Source organism: Melanotaenia boesemani, chromosome 12, assembly GCF_017639745.1.
Source record: "Melanotaenia boesemani isolate fMelBoe1 chromosome 12, fMelBoe1.pri, whole genome shotgun sequence".
In the NCBI taxonomy this organism is placed as follows: Eukaryota; Metazoa; Chordata; class Actinopteri; order Atheriniformes; family Melanotaeniidae; genus Melanotaenia; species Melanotaenia boesemani.
This window is the reverse complement of record NC_055693.1, coordinates 26,836,282-26,856,113: the sequence shown is the minus strand read 5'-3', so window position 1 is coordinate 26,856,113 and position 19,832 is coordinate 26,836,282. Positions and strand designations below refer to the sequence as shown.

The 19,832-nt window shown below is 36.8% G+C and overlaps 1 protein-coding gene and 1 long non-coding RNA gene across 3 annotated transcripts in view; one reads left to right on the top strand and one right to left on the bottom strand.

Annotated features, from left to right (window-relative positions):
• Positions 1-19,832, bottom strand: part of pth2ra (parathyroid hormone 2 receptor a) — a 71,612-nt gene that overhangs the window by 35,958 nt on the left and 15,822 nt on the right. Inside the window, exon 6 of the mRNA XM_042002595.1 lies at positions 1,139-1,322. Coding sequence (XP_041858529.1) covers positions 1,139-1,322 — 184 coding nt within the window. The remainder of the gene's footprint in view (positions 1-1,138; positions 1,323-19,832) is intronic.
• On the top strand, positions 8,755-10,662 carry LOC121650842. Of its 2 annotated transcripts, none has more exons than XR_006012345.1 (3): positions 8,755-8,803; positions 9,467-9,623; positions 10,519-10,662. It is a non-coding gene; the product is annotated as an uncharacterized LOC121650842 (long non-coding RNA). The 2 variants fall into 2 exon arrangements; XR_006012344.1 differs by having other exon boundaries at positions 8,776-8,803; positions 9,480-9,623.

The window sequence follows — 19,832 nt, the reverse complement described above, 5'->3', positions numbered from 1 at the left end:
GTGGGCAAAGGACTTCATAAAATGGGGTCTGGCTGATACCTAAGTACAGTAAATTACAGTTGTAAAAGAGAAATTACATAAAAAATGTGCATAACCTTTTGTAATGACACATTTAATGGAAATGATCCATTTTCTTTTCTTTAGATTGTCTGAAGCTGAAAAAGAGAAGACTGAGCAATAGAATCAAGACTAGAATTAAGACCCCACACACCCCCCACCCCAATAAACATACAGTCAGTGTGCATGCATAAAACTTAAGACTTATCATTACTGAAATAAAGTCAACCTTAGGAATCCAGGGTTTAATGTCAGAGCCATAAGCTGTTAGGCTGCTGGGATCTTTAGACATGTACAACTAAGTGTCATCAGCAAAAAAATGACATTTTATATAACGGTAACATAGCTAAGTACATTTACCGGCTGCTTTTAAATGTATACTTTTCAAGTACTGGCTAGGGCTGAACAATTAATCATTTTTAAATTAAAAGTAACCATTTAAAATGTTGCAATTAACAAACCACATAGGAGTGTGAATCACTTTTTTTATATCAACAAGGTATTTTGACCCAGACAACTGCCGTTTACTGGATATATTCTCGTTTTTTGACCATTCTCTGTAAACCATAGAGAGGGTTGTGATGTAAAGATTCTGGTAGATCATTAGTTTCCAAACTACTCAGAACAGCCTGTCTGGCACCAACAATCATGACATGTTCAAACTTATTTAAATCCCCTTTTATTCCCCATTGTAATGATCAGTTTCAACTTCAGCAAGTCATCTTGACCATGTCAACATGTCTAAATACATTGAGCTCATGTCATGTGATTGGCTGATTAAATATTTGTGTAAACAAGCATTTGACCAGATGTATCCAATAAAGTGACCAAAGACTACAGTTCTGCTTTTGTCAGAATTTAAATTTGCTTAAATTGTTTGTTAATGTTCCACTGAAGTTGAAATTTATGTTAAATCTGTGCACCAGAACAACAATTTTTGCTAAACTACTGTATATTAACACTACAGAGTTAAGAACATGAAAGAATGGGAAAATAAAATTAATTCATTAATAAATGAAAATAAATAACTACTATTTAATGGAACAGTTCAAACATTCAAAGATGAAGGCTTCGTACTTACATACTGAGATTTGTCCAGTGATGCTATGCTGACTGTTTTCAAGTTGTCCAACAGGGCAGAGTCAAAGTCCTGCAATCCGGCACTTGAATAGACAACTTTGTCCTTCACAAAGATGCTGGCGGCACGCAACATGAAGGAAACAAACAGGTGCATGTGGATGTAGTTTCTGGTGCAGTGAAGTCGTCTGTCAAATAAATAAATAATACAAGTTGATAGTTACAGCTTAGTTACACAATTACATTAAAAACCTGCAGTGGGATGAAAAGACGCAGCTTCTGTTAATTTGTTTTTATTATTATTATTTATATTTATAAGGAACCATGTACAATTTAAACATAAATGTTACAATTTGTTGCATTGTATCAGAATTAGCCTTGGGCTAATTTACATGTGCAGTCCTTAGCAGGGCACATTAAAAACCATACAATAATCAATATGGTTACAAGAGAGACAAACACATTTATTCACCACCATTAAAAATAATACAAAAGGTTGAAATTTAGGTGTTTTTAAGAACAGTTTCAGTCAAGGTTATTATAGTTAACGAAAACTAACGAAAAAACGAAAACTAAAATTAAAAAAACATTCTCGTTAACTGAAATAGAAATAAAAACGAGAGTTTTTAAAAAACGAAAACTAACTGAAACTGTATTGTGTGTTTACAAAACGAACTAAAACGAACTAAAATGAAAGCAAAAATGTCCTTCGTTTTCGTTTTTTGTAAATTTATTTCATACATAAGGCCTCGGGGTTGATATGAAATCTATTTACTTCGCTCTGCTGGATTTATGCCAGGTGTCTGCGTCGTACGGCCATGACGTCACGTATCAACAGCGTGTCCGCTAGCGTGATGCTACGGAGAAAGTTAGGAGAAAGCGAGGAGAGTCCTATTTGGGATTTCTTTCGTTATGACCATGTCAAAGATAAAGTGTCTTGAAGAAGAAGCAGGTGGTTCAATATGTGGAAGGAAAAACCACAAATCTGAAAATCCATTTGAAAAGCTGAACATAAAGGTTAACCAGGAGCACCTGGACCAGGTAGCCTTTCTGCCCCCCTCCACGGATTGATAAGCTTCAGCCAGGCCAAGCAGCATGGGGAGGGAACGTGAGTCACAGACACACTGTCAGTTGCACACACACACATACGCAAACAGACCTACACACACAGTCACACACAAAATCTTGAAAAGCTGAATTTGAGAGGCTTAAAATAGTTTTTGTTTACAGTGTTAGACAGCAGGTTATGTATGTTTAGCATAGAAGCAAAGGCAGTTTATTTGTGCAGCACATTTCATGTACAGGACAATTCAAAGTGCTTTACATAAACAAAAGCATTAAAGATATTAAGAAATAGTAAAAGGCAGCAGCACATAGCAAGAATTACAATAAAATCATAAATTACATTAAAATGCAAGATGAATTAAAAAGCTAACATGCAGATTTCATGCATAGGTGCATGAGAAAAGAAATGTTTTTAACCTGGATTTAAAAATGTCTACATTTGGTGAAAGTTTAATCTCCACTGGCAGTTTGTTCCACTTGTTTGCAGCATAACAGCTAAATGCTGCTTCTCCGTGTTTAGTCTAGACTCTGGTTTGGACTAGTTGACCAGAGTCTTTGGATCTAAGAGCTCTGCTAGGTTTATATTCTCTGAACATATCACAGATGTATTCTGGGTCTAAACCATTTTGGGATTTGTAAACAATCAGAAGGGTTTTAAAATCTATTCTGTGACTGACTGGAAGCCAGTGTAAAGATTTCAACACTGGTGTGATGTGTTCAGATCTTTCAGTCCTGGTCAAAACTCTAGCAGCAGCATTTTGGATGAGCTGCAGATGTTTAATGCTCTTTTTAGGAAGTCCTGTTAAAAGACCATTACAGTAATCCAGCCTACTGGAGATGAATGCATGGATGGTCATTCTGGGAAACTAAACTTTTAATTCTGAAAAGAAAAGAAAAGCACATCAGCATCCAGCTGAGATACATCAGTATGTTAACCAGCTGCTGGCTCTGTTTTCTACCAGACACGTTCACTTTCAGTGTGTAAACTATTCACTGCTTTATCATGTCCAGTATAACATGTGAGGTCCTGTACTTTTAAACAGACGCAGTGATTTGTACTAAAGCTGCTGCACCTCTAGTTCAATTCTTTATGTAGTTAATTGTGAGTTGTTTCATCTGAATGAATTAAAGCTCTGGTCTAGAGTTTGTTGGGTTTTTCAGGTTGTTCATGATGAGTCAGATTTATCTCCTTTAGACTCCTGGCTGCCAGGGACTGTGAACTGTCTCTTGAATGGATTCAGGTTATGTTGATGTGTGTCTTTAGTATGTTGGTTATGTTGATTTTTACCGAGCATACTATCTCAGAAGCAGCATTGCACACATTTTTTTTTTTTTTTTTACTTAAGGCTACTGTCTTATGGGCTGTTGTATTTGATTTGTCGTTGGCTGTTCATGTTTCCTCATGATACAGTTTTTAAAAAGTGTAAGTTTTTATTATACAGTGCCTATTCTGATTATTTTGAATTTTGCACCTGGCAAATACTCTAATTTAGAAAAAACAAACAAAAAACTAAAACTAACACTAAAACTAATAAAAACTAAACTAAAACTAAGCATTTTTAAAAAACGAAAACTAATAAAAACTAGAAAATTTGCTCTAAAAACTAATTAAAACTAACTGAATTTGAAATTATAAAGTCAAAACGAAATAAAAACTAAAACTAATAAAAAATCCCAAACTATTATAACCTTGGTTTCAGTTCAGATTTAAAACAGTTCATGGAGCTGCAGCTCTTTTAATATTCACTTAGTGTATTCCACTGTGTAGTGGCTTTAAAAGAAAAGGCAGATTGGCCAAAAGTTGTGTGGCAGAAAGGTACAATACAGTTGTAGATGGAAGCTATTCTGGTGAATCTTACAGAACTAACAGGGCGATAACAGACAAAATCCAGTAAACATGCAGGGGCCAGGCCATTTAGGATCTTATATACTAGATTCAAGTTTGAAAATAGCCTCTTCTAGCTTCTTCTGAAAAAGGAGTAAGAGTTGAATGCTGGCTTAAACTATGATTTTGTATTTGGGGAGTGATTCTTTCAATGATAAACTATCATGTCAACTGAGAACTAACAGATATCTTTTCAAGGTGTTGCATTCCAGCCGGAGAAGAAGACAGAGATCTTACACGTCCTCTTTTTATGCCTCTCTAAATTCATGAACTGACATCTCCCACAGACAGGCAGTAGACTGTGATACAGTCCAGAACAGCTCCTGTTTGAATGGTTGATCAATGGTTTAACAATAACATCACTTAATGACTTTAACATCTTATAACGTACAGATGTGTTCACAAATGTTTATCTGATACTTTTAAACAAAAGAAATCAGAAAGTTTGTAACACTGAACCAACTTTTTATGTAGATTATCTGACCTCCAGCCAAGCTGCCTGGAGCCTGCTTTCATTGGCTGGAGAGGGTAAGCTTCACTTCTTTGTTAGCATGGACTGCTTCCAAACTTAGAACAAAGAACTCAGAAAATTTAGTCTTTCCCATTTACACAGACACATCGAGTTGAGTCAGGAGAATGAAGGGAAGACTAAAGTTTTTTCAGGATGCATAGAGATGCATCTGGAGAAACCAAACTGAGCCACATGCATCATACATGTAGAAAGAAAACTGGTCATGAGAATGACCAGGACTGGGTGCAGGAAAGGATTGAGAAAGAAAGTCTGCCTCTGCACATGTTCTTTTGTCTTTGTTCTGTTTTTCCTTGTTATATTTTTCTAACTAGTTCAATCAAGTCTATGCACCCTTTAAGCTACAGCGCCAGCTTACTAAGAGTTTTTCCTACTTCTAAAGCGTAGCCTTTTTTTATCGTTTTAGTCATTACTCCATGATTAATGCTGCAGATACGTTTTACTATACACCATTTTCGACACCCCCAACAGCATCAGCATCTCAGGATGAGACTGAATATGAGGAAGAACCAATTCAGACCTAAAACCTGCAGACCACCCCAAGTGACGGACCTTCGGCCTCCCGGGAACTTTAGCTGGAACTCAATCACCAGCAAGGCTTCGTCTGTGCACCAGAGTTGTTCACCAAAAACGGTCGTAAGTGGGTCGACTTGGTTCAAACATAACTGGACTAGTACTACCAGTCTCATCTCTACTTAACTGCTAAGAAGTATGGTTGGTTGTCTTACAGAATAAGTGATAGTGAAATAATTTGCCTTTTTCAGGAATTAATATTCAATCTTTAATAGATGATGACTTTAGCTCCAATACTCCCAGCATTTTCTTCCCCTTTACATTACATTACATTACATGAATTAATTAACATCACAGCTTTTTTTTGTTTGTTTGTTTGTTTTCTTTTTGTTTTCATTTTGCTCCACATTTTACATTGCCATATCATAATCATCATATCATTTCTCTCTCTTGCCATGATACATGCTTTTATTTCTGGTAGATTAGATTACTGTAATGCCCTGCTCTCTGGTCTTCCCAAAAAGTCCATTTCGAACCTACAGCTACTTCTGAGCTTGGCGGCACGAGTTCTGACGAGGACAAGAGCGCGGGAACACATTACACCAGTTTTAAAATCGCTGCATTGGCTCCCCGTGCATTTCAGGATTGATTTTAAGGTTCTTTTAGTAGTTTATAAATGTCTTAATGGTCTTGGGCCCTCTTATTTATCCGACTTGCTTTTAAATTATGAACCCTCATGGACCTTTAGGTCCTCTGGTAGCGGTCTATTAGTTGTTCCAAGGGTGAGGACCAAGACATATGGTGAGGCCTCTTTCCATTGTTAAGGCCCCTGACTGTGGAACGGTCTGCCAGAGAACCTCAGGGCTGCAGAGACCATTGATGTTTTTAAAATGAGGCTTAAGACCCACCTTTTTAGCTTGGCTTTTAAATAAATTTTATTTGACCTTAATTTATTTTACATAATTATATTTCACATTAATTTCTTTTCATTTTACTCAACTGTATTGCTTCTTATTTATTTCTTAATTTATAGGCACAATTATTTATTTATTCAATCTTAGCTGTTCTTACTGTTTCTTAAGGTAATTTAATTTTTGTTTAAACTCCAGTGTTTTCCTCATGGGGATCCTCCACACCGGGGGTTTTGCCTGTTCGGTCTGGGGGTTGTTGCTGCATTGATTGCCCTTGTCTGGTTGGCTGGGGCCCTGAACTGCAGCCTTATGGCTGTGGTGTGGGCCCTGGTCTGCCCTGCTCGGGGAGGCTGCTGCGGCAGCAGCCCATGTAAAGCAACTGGCTCCTGGTGTGGACGGATCCCCATAATAACATCGTTTCCTCACAGCAGCGTCAAGCCAGGTATTTATTTATTTTAAATTGTTTCAATGACATAAAACAAGGATTTTCTTATATTTACATTTTCTGATAACTTTACTCTTTAACAATAACAAATACTGTAAAGTAAATAATGTTAGAGGGTTTTTACTTTGAATACAGATTTTATCTGAAAATGTGTGCTCATTCAAACATATTGTTTTATTAACCAAACGTCATAGCCTTAAAACTAATCATATGTTGCTTTATCATTTACAGTATACATGCAATTAAAGTTTTTCTTTAAAAAAAAACACATTGAACTGTGGGTTAAATGAATAGTATACACGTTTGAGTGGATTATCTATTTTTCTCTTGAAACATCCATCCTTCCTTTATATCTCTATTTATGCCATCTTTTTTATTTAAAATCTTTTATTAAAGAATTTACTGCAAGCCATTTTCTTTTTGTTTTGGTTTAATGTTTACACCAAAATAAAGCAGTTTTATGTTTTGCATTTATGCTCTTACTGTATTGTAAAAAGAAAGGAGCTGTGACCTTAAAACCAAGGTACGTACCAAACCATGATTTTGGCATATCTTTAAACCCCCTGACATCCATCCGTCTATACCCACCTATTCCAATGCAGGGTTGCATTATTTAAGATTTTTCTGCATCCTCACCATAAGTTTTATTATCATAATTGTTCAAATGGAATTTTGGGGGGGAATACGTCTTGGGGGGGGTTAAATATTTGCAGATTTTAATTCAATTTGAAGAGAAATTCTTTAAATGTGAAGCATGTGGGTGAATGAATTATTTTTGAGTTTGTGTTGCAGCTGAAAGCATCAAGAACATTTTAATGGGGAAGAGGGAAATATGGTAAAAATGTTTCAGCATATTATGACTGCTACAACATCTTCCTGCAGAAAATGGGCTCACAACAGAATTATTATCCTAAACATGCCTCAAAATCCAAAGTAAATTAACTGATAAGGTGCTTGCTCAAGATTTTGCCAAGGCACTCAAAAGATAAACAATTCTTATAAAAAACAACCCAAGAATCTCACAAATCTAGGGAACTTTTTGCAGGGAAAAAAGGGTGAAAATCTAAAAAACAGGATGAGTTTTGAAACTGTTGTATGTATACTAACCAGGCAGGTGCCCAACTTTTGCATTGGATGCCTTTTTGTAACTTGGAGTGTAAAATGTGGAAATGAAAATAATAGAAGTTCAGAAAGCTGCTTAAAATATCAAAGAAAGGTTTTCTCTGAGTACTGACTGTGACATTACTGCTTGTTGTTAAGCGATATGATACTGAATGATGCCTCGTTTATAAGCAATAAACATGGCTTCAGTCATAAAATACAGCCAGTTGCCATACAACAGAAGGCAATTGTAGGTTCACCTCTGCTCCAATAGAGTTGATCATCAGATGATAAAGTTCATGTAAACAGCTCCTCAGTGACCCAACTTCTTTTTGCCAGCGAAGATAAACTGTTGATGCAGCATAAGCCTGTCCTGGCACCATCGGCTTAAAAAGAATCAAAGATGTAGTTTAAGATTTTCTATACACAGTAAACAAGGGTTGAGGAAATTGTCAGAGACCCATTTTACTGCAAGAATAAGGACACATTGCTGTCCTTGCAAAATCTCACAAACAAGGACACCACAGCACCTCTACACACTGTATATCTCCCTCTTTGTGAGATCTGAAAACCATTTCCCTCCTTTATGTGACTGCAGAAGTAGAGTATCTGTGGTTGGCAGCATTTTCAGTCTAACCAGTGCCAGCACTGCTGCTGTGGTTAAAGCTTGTAATCAACAGGAAAGAAGAACTTCCCATTACCTACAGGATTGAAGATGATAACAATGTTTGCCTCTGCAATTTACTCAATAGTGAAGGTTTGCTTCTATGAATGACCAGTTTAGTAAGTAAACTTTAAAAGTCGATTTTTGTTTGGAGGAGTTATGTGTTGCTGTGCAGACATTAGAAGCGTTTCCATTAAAGTTTTCTGCAAAATAAAAGCAATATTTCTAAAGCATGGACAAAGTACAATTGCGATTTGCAGGTGTTTCCATTGAATGGTGTTTAGTGCTTTGGCCATAATTCTCGTAAAATCTTGTTCCGCAAGATTCCACTTGAAGGAGAATGGAGATTTCTAATTCCTTGAAAAACTCTGCTTTCGTTGTCATTTACTATCAAGAATGGCGGTTTTTATGTTTCTCTTTAATTATTTGTAAAATGATTGCAAGTAGACCTCGACCCTGGAAAGTTTTCTTCTTCGTGTGGCAGCAACACGCACTTACGTCCAGAACCCGAAGAAGAAGTTCTTCTACTGGAAGCGAGACGTGACGAAGAAAGAACGTAAGTAAAATAGTGTTTTAATTATCATCTGTCTAACAAGTGGTATCGTCTCTTATATGTTTTTTTTTGTTTTCTTCTTCTTTTTGGTATATACAAATACAACATATCAAATATTTAGAGGTCATTAGCTGCTGTTTCTCCACAAAGTCCCCCTTTGAGATTTATACGGCGATGTGGGCTAACGTTAGCTTTGCTAAAGCGAGTGTGCACTTTCCGATTCGGTGAACTGGGCTAACGTTAGCTTTGCTAAAGCGAGTGTGCACTTTCCAATTCGGTGAACTGGGCTAACGTTAGCTTTGCTAAAGCGAGTGTGCACTTTCCGACTCGGTGGACCGGGCTAACGTTAGCTTAGCTAAATAGCTGTCCTTTTAATCAGAAGCTTGGCAACGTTGTATGGGAATTTAATCTGCCTTTTGGTGGGCTGTGGTATAAAATATATTTGTGTTCAGTCACTTCCAGTACCTGAACTTAATTGGTGTAAACAAATAGCATAATGTATGTAATACTGCTAATATCAGTTTTTATTAATTTTGTGGATACACAGAGTTGTAATTCCTCCCCAATTTGCTTTCTGTATTGGTAAAGGAATAACAGTATACAACCTGCCAGCTTGTATTACAAGCTGTTCACTAATAAGTATAATGTTGACCTTCTCTTGTCCAGATGCATCTATCAGTCATTACTAAAGATAACCATTTGGAGCGAAACTGGTTGCTGTCTGGGTTTGGATGTCCTCTCTGCCCTCATTTTAAGACTGCGAGTGATGTGGTGATTGAGAGGCACTTAAGGAACCACACTGCAAATGCAATACATTTCCAGGGTATGTTAAGAATTATCTGTTTCTGGTCTTATACATTTTAAAGGTAACGGTTATGTTGAATTAGTATATTTGTTATTGCTTGTGTAAGGCTGTCATATTTTAACTGTTGTTATTGCTTTGAGTTCTAAGCTTGGCATGCTATTATAATCACCCCAGCTTAAAAACAAACCAGGTGTCCTCATTTAGTCCTACTTACCCTACTCCAGGGCTCAAGACTAACTCAAACAAATTTAAACTATATTAATAAAAACTAGACCTGACCGAACGTAAAAAAAAAAAAGGTGTTAAAACTGCTGTGGTCCAATCCACAATAGTGGTGTCCCATCAGAGTCATCCTCACCAAAGGTCCAACCAACAAAGGACTATATGCCGTCATTAGTGAGTGTAGACCATTCATAAAAAATGAGCCATTCAACTGTGCATGTGCAGTTTCCAGTGACAGGACAAGGCACAACATTGATGTCACATAAGAATAACAGAAGCAAAAAGCAGCAGAAGTTGAACATTTTGCTTGTGTACTGCACTTCTTTAAGAAAATCTGAATGAATGTTGATTTAAACATAGTAAAATGCCTGCTTGGGAGCATTACTAATCCTAAATCCTTGTCATCTTTACAACAAAAAAAGTATCTTTCAGTTGTCTAAAACCATGTCTTTTCAAGACATTAGTCATTAATCATAAAAAAATTTGGAGGTATTGTAAATCTAATAGATATGAGCATTAGTCAATTTTTAAAAACATACAAAAACCAGTTTTATCTGTTAGTACTATAAAATTACATTTAAAAAATGATTGGCCATGTAGTTTATAAAGTCACTACAGTCATGTAATCTTTTATTTTTGCACAAGCTGCTTCTAATTTATTTTTTTTATTTTTTTTTATCATTGTCTGCAGGATTGTGGATACAGTTGAGAGAGGAGGGGTTCTGGCCGTGTTTTCCAGGGATCAGATAAAGGTAATTATTAAACATATTTCGCTGTTAATAATTACATCCTCTTTCATTGATTTCATGTTTGCCCTTTACTTTTTTCTTTCAGACATTACAGGATGATCTAATTAATGGAAACATGCGTTCCAACAGATTGTACCTCTGGAGAATCCATCTCCCTCTCTCAGGCTTAAACAGCACCTTAAACTAAGGGCGCTGAATTTAAGCGACCAGCGGGTAAATGAAAATGTTATCAGTCACATGTATGTATGTGTGTTCACACTTTTACTGTATTTAAAGATGGATTTTTTTTTTTTTGCACTTTTTTCCAACAGATCTTTGACCTTCTGAGGGTGATAGAGGAGGTGACGGGTCTAGGAGCCAGGATAAGGAAAGGAGAGATCAAGCTTCTAGACTTCGTGTTTGATGTCATGCTCCCAGAGGTAATATGGTCAGTTTTGCTGGCTTGGGAAATCAGAGTAAATTATTGGTTGAGTTTGATCAGTATTTTATTCATTTGAAACTTGTAAGAAAAAAACAAAGAAGTGAATTCTTTAGAGCACCACAAGGTACGATTGGATCATTTAACTGTTTTTCAGATCCTGATAAGCATCCTGGACGATGAAGGACTGACCTGGCTACAAGCTGAGTTATTAATGGCTAGTGGGAGACTTTTTTAAGTGTAAACCTCCATTTTGTTTATTCATTTTTCGTTTTTGACTCCTAATTTTGGAATATTCTTTTTTTATTTGCTCATCATTTTTGTTAAAGCTTCTACCTTTTGTCTTTATTCTTAAAATATTTTAAAAAGTTAATTGCAAATATGAGAACTTTTAAGTCAATTTCTTAATGTTACCAGTGTGATGGTGTCACCAAAGTACTTGATTAATCCCAAAAAGTCATTTCAGTGTCGTGACAGTGTTGTTTTATTAAGAAAACATTTATGATGATGAATTACTTAATCCAGAGGACGATGGCTACTGGCTGTAATGATATCTTATACTTTTCTGCCTTCAAGCTAACCCGAGGAAGACTGATTGAACATGCTATATCCTCAGTGTTGTGTAGAGGGTGTGCAGTTGTCATTTATGTCCAGCAGCTTCTACAATATTTGCCTCTGGACAGTCACATCTCCCTTAGCTCAAGAACTAATCGGTTTGATCACTTTCTTTAGGGCTCAGGTTCTGCTGCCCCAGCAGATGCTGGAAAGCAGGTTGCATTTTCTACAACAGACTTACAGAAGACATAAAACAATCAGACATTGAATGATTTTAGCTTCCTTAAAATGTAAGCTCAGTCCTTTTTTTTTCTAGAATACTCAATTTGGGCCCACAAGGGACACAGGCTTGCGGGTTTTCAATGTCTCCCTACGGCAACACACCAGATTCAAATTAAATGAGTCCATCAGCTTATGAGTTCTGTCCAATGACTCATTATTTTGAGTCAGCTCTTTTGGAGCAGGGATTCCAGGGAGGTGTCTTCCTGGAATTTATGGAGCTTCTCACAACAGAGCAGCTGAATTTTATCAAAAGCACTTGAGAAAATGGAGAACATGGTCTTCAAAGTGCTGCCTGATTGGTCCAGGTGAGAGTGGGCTCTGAAGCAAGTCTTTAACACCAAGAACAATATGATATGCAAACTGTAATCAGTCCTGGAAGTTGTTGACTTGCTTGGAGGTGAGTTGATAAAAGTCCTAAGGAGTGATATGTAGTCATGTTGTGTTTAACTGGATTATAGTAATAAAATGCTAACAGTATGAAAATGCAGTGGTTACCTGGATACCATGTCTTATATATATGCACATACTATTCACTACTAAGTTAGGAATAGTCAACTTTCTGGTGAAATTGACACAAAATGCCCACAGTTCACAAAACAATGATATCGTGAATGTAAGACATTTAAGTACAATCATGAAATGGTAATTACTTCAAAAACAATTTATAGAAAGAACAGTTAACAACAGCGGTTGGTATATGCAACATAATTAGTGTCATGGGTTCGGTGTAGCCTGGTCGGATGGTGTCTAAACAGGACTGTTCACATACAAGCTCTCATTGACAGAATATTTTCTGGTCCATTCATGGTTCAGACGTTTTTGGAATTTTTTGTGGTTAATAATCTTAATGAAGTGCAGGATGTTGTGCAATTAAAAACATAAGTTTATTAATAAAGGTTATAGCGCAAAATAGATACATTCTGACATCATACAAAAGCCAAATATCCATCATTTGTATGTTTATTTGTTTTATTTATATAATGTAAATATTGGAATGTTTTAATATTTGAATGAGCACATTTGTGATCAATAAAAGTACATGTGTTCATTAACTGTCAGTTTTGAAGTATTTCAAAAGTATGTGTGATAACAGTCAACTATAACTGTTTCATGTTTGATTCAAGATGACTTACATTCTCTTATGGGTGTGATGGTGTATGAAAAGTGTGTTTGCTGCTTAATTTAAGCAGGTCTTTTAAATCTGAGAAATATAATGATTATGATAATAATAGGCTGAATAATAATTATATTTAGTATTAAACAGACAACCACATCTACTTTTGACTTAAACATTGATATTTTTTCAATTCATTATATAATCAACTCACTCTAAACAAACACATCTGTCTATGGTTATTATTGAGCAATTACGTAGCAATTGTTTAATTTCTTCCACCATATATTTGACAATGAAAAAGAAAACAACAAACCCAGTCAGCTGCAAAATAAAAAAAAAACATAGTCCCAGAAACAGCAACATCCATCCACTGTTCTCAAACCATGATCAATATGGTGGACGCGTTCATCGTATCCTTTTTTTAACTTGTGCTGTCCAGCATCATAGCAAGCAAAATGATAATCTGGTTGCTGTGTCGTGCTGAACAAATTTACTCTGCCAAGGGGAGGCCTATGGGTAAGGGTCCTCTTGATAATGTGATTAATTTATTTATTTATTTACTTTGAATCAAGGAATCTATGTAATCTTGCTGGACCTGACCGGAGGGGACAGAAAAAGATGGAAAATAGCAAAAAGAGCAAAAGGGAAAGAAGAAAGGAGACAAAAAGATCACAGACAGAAGGAAACGACCCTTCAATCCACATCGTTCATCGTATCCTAGCAACGGGCCGAAGCGGCGTCTATTTTTGCCGAAGAAGAACAATTTCCGGCATCAAGATTACGTCACTTCCGGGATAGAGTTGAGATATGGTGGCGCTGTGTCCGCCATCATAACTGCAGTTGGGTACTTTTAAACAAAGATTTATAAACTGCTTTATCAAGTCAATCATAGCCTAGTCAAAATCAGGAGTGACACAGGATTCTATATTATGATGATTGACCTTTAAATGGAAGGCAGGAGGTCTGCCTTAGATACTTAATCTTTCATGTCTTTGTTTTTTTTTTTACTGAGGTGGTGTCCACACAGACTGCTCCAACTGTGGTAAGGCTTTGATGTTTCTCATGTTTTACATTATGTTATGTGTATGTTTTTAATAAACGGGTTATGCAAAGTTGTTTTTATTAATCATATTTTTTAAAACATTTTCTTGCAGAATAAAAAAGAAAAATTAAAAGGCTAAGCCATCTGGGTTAAGTGCTTCTGCTGTGCATACAGGTTCAAGTGGGCAGGGATTTCTAAAAGGGCTCTTGAAGTATTACGAGATTGTTGCATCTGCTGCAAAATGCCATAATAAACCTCAGGAGCCTTCCAGTGAAAATAAAGTTCAAAATGATGGGTCTTTGTTTTAGTCATCTCTGTTACACAGGTGTCTGGAAAGAGATCAAGCTGTCATCCACATCAAAGCTTTTATTTTCATTTCTAAAGTATCTGAATTACTTTTAAATCCAGTTTCTGGCAGAAAAGAATTGTTAAGTTACATAAATTGTGAAGATACATGAAAGCAAGTGCAGAATCCATGGCAACATACCAAATACTGTTTTCAGATCCCCATTTAACAAGAATATGTACTTGTTTGAATATCACATCATTACATGATGTATTACTTAGAAAAATATTTGTTTTGAAAATGACAGAAACATAATCAACAACTTTTAGCTATTACCACTATATTATTATTATTATTATATTTATTATTGTTGTTGTTGTTGTTGTTATTTTTTCTTTCTTTTTTTTTGTGAGAGGTGTGTGGTGTTTGTTTGTTTGTTCTGTCCAACACCAGAGGAGGCAGAAAGATGTTCTGGTGGCTATGTTGTACTGAACAAAATTGCTTTGCCAAGAGGAGCTTTATGGATATAAAGGTCAATGTAATTTATTTTTAAATGAGTCTATTACTGAATTTACATATTAATGCTGGGCCTGATGCAGGAGGAAGTGAACAGAAGAGAAAGGGAGAGTGAAGAGAAGGAAGAAAGATTTAAAAAACACCAGCTAGAAAGTAACAGCATGTGTTGTTCAATCAAAACAGAAACCCAGACAACCAACTGCTACACCTGTAAAGAAACAGAAAACAATCTACATCTGCAAGAAATTAAAGCTGACAATCACTGGGAGCACCTATAAAAAGACAGACAAGAACAAAAAAGCATTAATCACAACAACAACAAAAGCATCAGAAACACAAAGAAAACCAAAAAAATAACTAGTTATTGGTGATTTAAACCACAGGAAACACTGACTGTATCAGCAAGTTAGTGAAGGTGAGTGCAAAATATCAGGAATGAATAATGATCAATGATAAGTGTGATTGTGCAAATGTGACTGGGCCCATGCAAAGATCAGAGGCAGAACAGGGGAGCCCCAAGACCCAGGAGGCCAGCAACCACCACAGGCCAGACCACACTATTTATGACATGTTGATGTTATGCTTGCTTCACCCACTCAGTTGTCTTGATTCTGTATATTATTACTCCCTGCATTTTATTTCTTATTCTTTACCCAGGACACATTATTGTGTTCTTTGTAATCTGGTCTGTTTTTTATAGTCTTGATATATCAGCAGAGGTGAAAAGATTAGCAAAAAAATACTCAAAGGGACATTGTGTAAGAATTACATCCATGCCATATCATATTCTAACCTTTACTGCATTTAAAAAAAATTGAAAACAGCATCCCATCACACTGTAAGATATCATTCCTTTGGGTTTATTTTATTTTATTTTTTTTTTTTTTTACTTGTCCTGGCCAGCATCGTAGCAGCAGAATGATGGCCTGGCTGCTGTGTTATGCTGAACAAATTTGCTTTGCCAAGGGCGCTTTATGGGTATAAGGCTCATCTTGATAATCTGATTATTTATTTAATCTTATTTATTTATTGTGAATTATGGAATCTATGGAATTTTGCTGGACCTGATGTTGTACTGACAGTAAAAAGAATCAAAAAGGAAAGAAAGGAATGTGACAAAAACACAACAGATAAAGGACAACAACCCTTTATTCCAAACTATCACCAGGCAACCAACTGCAACACCTGTACAGAAACACAACAGAGAACTGCCTACGGCTTTTACAGCAAAACAAAACTGATCATCATCAGGAGTTTCTAAGAAATAATCAAATCAACAATAAAAGATGAAGAAAAGAAGAAAAAAAAGCATGTATCACAACAACCACCAAAGTCCTAAACAAAAGTAGCTATTAGTGTACTGTCCCACTGGACAACTCAGTGACTGTCAGCATGCAGCATATGAGGATGAAAAAGTGACCATGCCTCCACAGAGGCTAAAAATCAGACTAGGACGGACCAGAGACCTGGACGATCAGCTGCAATCCCGGAGCACGAACCCCAGCCACCTCACTACGAAGATGACCCCAGACCCACCCAAAGGGCAGCAGAGGAAGACCCCAACCAGAGCCCCGGCAAGCCAAGACCGGCAGCCGCCAACCCCGCCAGGCACCAGCCAGCCCAGGTAGAGGATCTGTACCATGCCCAGGAAGACCAGGCACCCCCAGACGACCACCTGGCGTGGACCAGCACCTACCCCAGTATTCCAGCCGCACATTCCGGGAACCAGGGTACCATCGATTACTCCCCTTCCTCCCCTTATCCACCCCAACCCCCTGACCCACTGGCCTGGGAGAAAGTTAGCAGTGCATTTTAAGAGAAAAAAAAAAATCCAGTTTTTCACAAAAAATTAATAATTATAAACATTAAATTAGCTAAATTCAAATTAATCAGTGAAATCAATTTATTGCCCAGCCCTAATGAAGTATAAGTATATATAGTATAAGATTTAAAATCTTAAACAATCAGCACTGACTCATACATACTACAATGTGACAAGTGTATCATGTGTAACACTATGTGCTACTTATGGCTAACTGGGGAGATAATATAAAGGATATTTTAAATGCCGCACTGTACACCAACTCCACCAAGTTCACTTCATTTCACCTCTGATTCTGCAACATTATAATGATCTGTGAAAGTACGCTGGATTGTTTTGTGAATGGGCAAAGGAGACTAAAGTCTAAAGGCCGATTTATGCTTGAGGCAGAGGACGGATACACAAATGGAAGGACAGTTTTGTCCATCTTCTGCATCATAAAAAGCATAAGAAGAATGAAATATATGACAACAACTGTAGAAACTGCAAGAGCTTTTGAATAAGACTGAACAAGACTGCATACGAGAGTTTAGGACGTGTTGGGTGTTGGAAATAACTTTATAGTGATGCATTACCACTGCCAGAGTCAAACTGACGTCACCTCACGGTAGTGAACTCTGAACTTAGCACTGTCCACTAGTGGAGAAATTGTCTCAACAACCATGTCAACACAAAAGACGCATGGAAGTATGAAGACTGTGATGTATAACAACGTTTGAAATGGACGTCCCTATTTATGCATGTAAGGAAGCATAAATGGGCCTTAGGAGAGGAGCTGATTGTTGCAGTTATACTGTGAAACTGCTGACTGTCTAGCAGATGGAGACCTGGAAAATCATGCTATGGGTATCATCACTTCAGAGACCTAAACTTAATCCCTTACTCCCAGGTCTTACTGAGAGACCGCTGGCTTCTCACTCATATTGAAAGCAAGTACAAAGCTGTGAAAAGCCCATGATTATCACACTCAGTAGCCACGTTCATACTGCTGGGCTGCTCTCTTGAGGGAGTGCATGCTTGTAATCCAGGGCTTAATGCTCTGAGCCAAAAACCTTGTTTCATTTCAAATGTGGGGTCACAGTCTCTAATATACTGAAAAAAACTACCAACAACATGCAGAAGGAGGCTGTTTCTGGATTTGTAACTTTCACTCCACTATTAGAAGTGAAATACTACTGCAATCACACCAATACTGTAGCACAGACGCCGGTCTTCTTTTAGAACATGGTTCATTTCCTGTGCTGAACAAAGATTTTATACATCTGGATATTTAGGTTTTCATCCAGTCAATAATAAAGTTGCTAAGGTGTTTTCAGGATGATGGATGGGATTTTATACTATACTAAGCCTATAACACATCTAAAATGTCTAAGATTAACAAACTTAAAAGCAGCAAAGATAACAAACTCATCCAAATCCTGTAATCAATACACAAAGCTGTTCTGTTATAAAAGATACCCATTTAGGACTTCCTTACATAAACATAAACTCTCACAAACTGGACATAAACTTTAAGTTTAAATATTTTGCTGTTAGGCCAACAAGTTGCCTAATGTATGCGTGTGCTTCACGCATTATCTCAGCCTTGGTGAGATGGTGACACCAGGTGTCTACATCTCAGCCAAAGCCTTTGTCATGTTTTCAACGCCACTTCATACCAGAGTAGCCTTGCCTGGTCCAAGCACATTTACAGTGCCAAAAGCCCTGGCCATAAACTACAGTGCTGTTGGCTCTTGTACACATTCACTAACCTGTTCTGGCTAGATAGTAAGTTAGAGTTAGCAGCTGTGATCATTATTTTATTGTGGTTTGCTCTTTACTGAATGAGAGTAGCAGTGCTGATTTTGAAGTGTCAGAGGAGACTCTGCAAAATGGCATAACTGATTACGATGTGGACATGGGCATGTCTGCATAATTATAAATCCCCATCCAGTGAATGAGGAAGAAAGCTCAGTGATGACCCATGTAATGTTCAGGCTATGAAAACATTATTCTTTTTTTTATGGCACAATATTCAAAATGTGTTTCAGCAGCACAGAAAAGATTTTGGAAGACTAATAAGTGCTGACGATGGACTTTGAAAGTGTCAACCAGTCAGATCACTGAAGCATGAACAATGGAAAAGTGGATAATAATATTAATACTGTGGACAGTTTGGAAGAAGTGCTAAGATATCCTGTTTTCACTTCAGAGGTCTCAGTTGACTACTCCAGACTACTCTTTTACTTTGGATATTACTGTGGTTTGTCAGTGGCAGCTTTTTTGTCATTTCTTTATTTTCACTCACTAATATTTGGTTAATATACACTCACCCCCAATAGACTGTTTATTAAGTTTACAATATTAAATGTTTGGTTAAGGAGGGGGAAAAATAAAAACAAAAAACATGGTTTGAAGTTAATTGCAGCACACGTTTCTCACAAACTGACACAGTCTCATATAGCGGCAGAGAACCCAGGTTTCTTTGACTGAGGACCGTACATGTGAGACATAATTGTGGTCTGGAGCATAATTATAAGGAGACTTGGCTGGAGGAGGGGTTGACCTTGTCACAACAAACATGCATTATTTAAAAAGCCAGGGAAGCTTGTTCAAAAGCAAAATAAAAAAAAGTGTCCTTGTGAGGACAAATTAATATGATTAACTTTTCTGTGGAAAAAGTGGTAAACTACTGATAGTATGTTTTTAGTAATAACATTTAATCCACCATTATCTTATTACCTTGTTGAATGAAATATGCTCAAACAAAACTCAAAAGGTCTTCAAGCAACATGTATATTCTTTCCAGGTATTTGGGTAAAATGTGACTGAATGCATGCATGGCCATCAAGTTCTTTGTTCTGATTCTGATGCATTTTGAAGCATGTGAAGATGTGCAGACTCTTCAGCTGAAGAATAAACCATTTGTATAAAGAAAGTCCATCATCATCATTTGTGTGAAGCATCCACACAAACTGAGCTGTAACTACAGCTATACTGCATCTATAATAAATCAATAAACACAGATATAGTTGCAAAGCAATATTTTTATATAGTCCTGTTCATTTGCCTGGATGTTTATTTACCATTCTGGCAGCCTTAATGCTTTATCCTTTTTATAGTAACTGGTGCAGAATGGCTCATCCATGACTTTCATCCATTCTTGTTGCTGCGACACAATTTATGTAAAAAGCAGAATTGGTTTGGATCTAAGTCTGCCACAAACCAACTAACAAGCA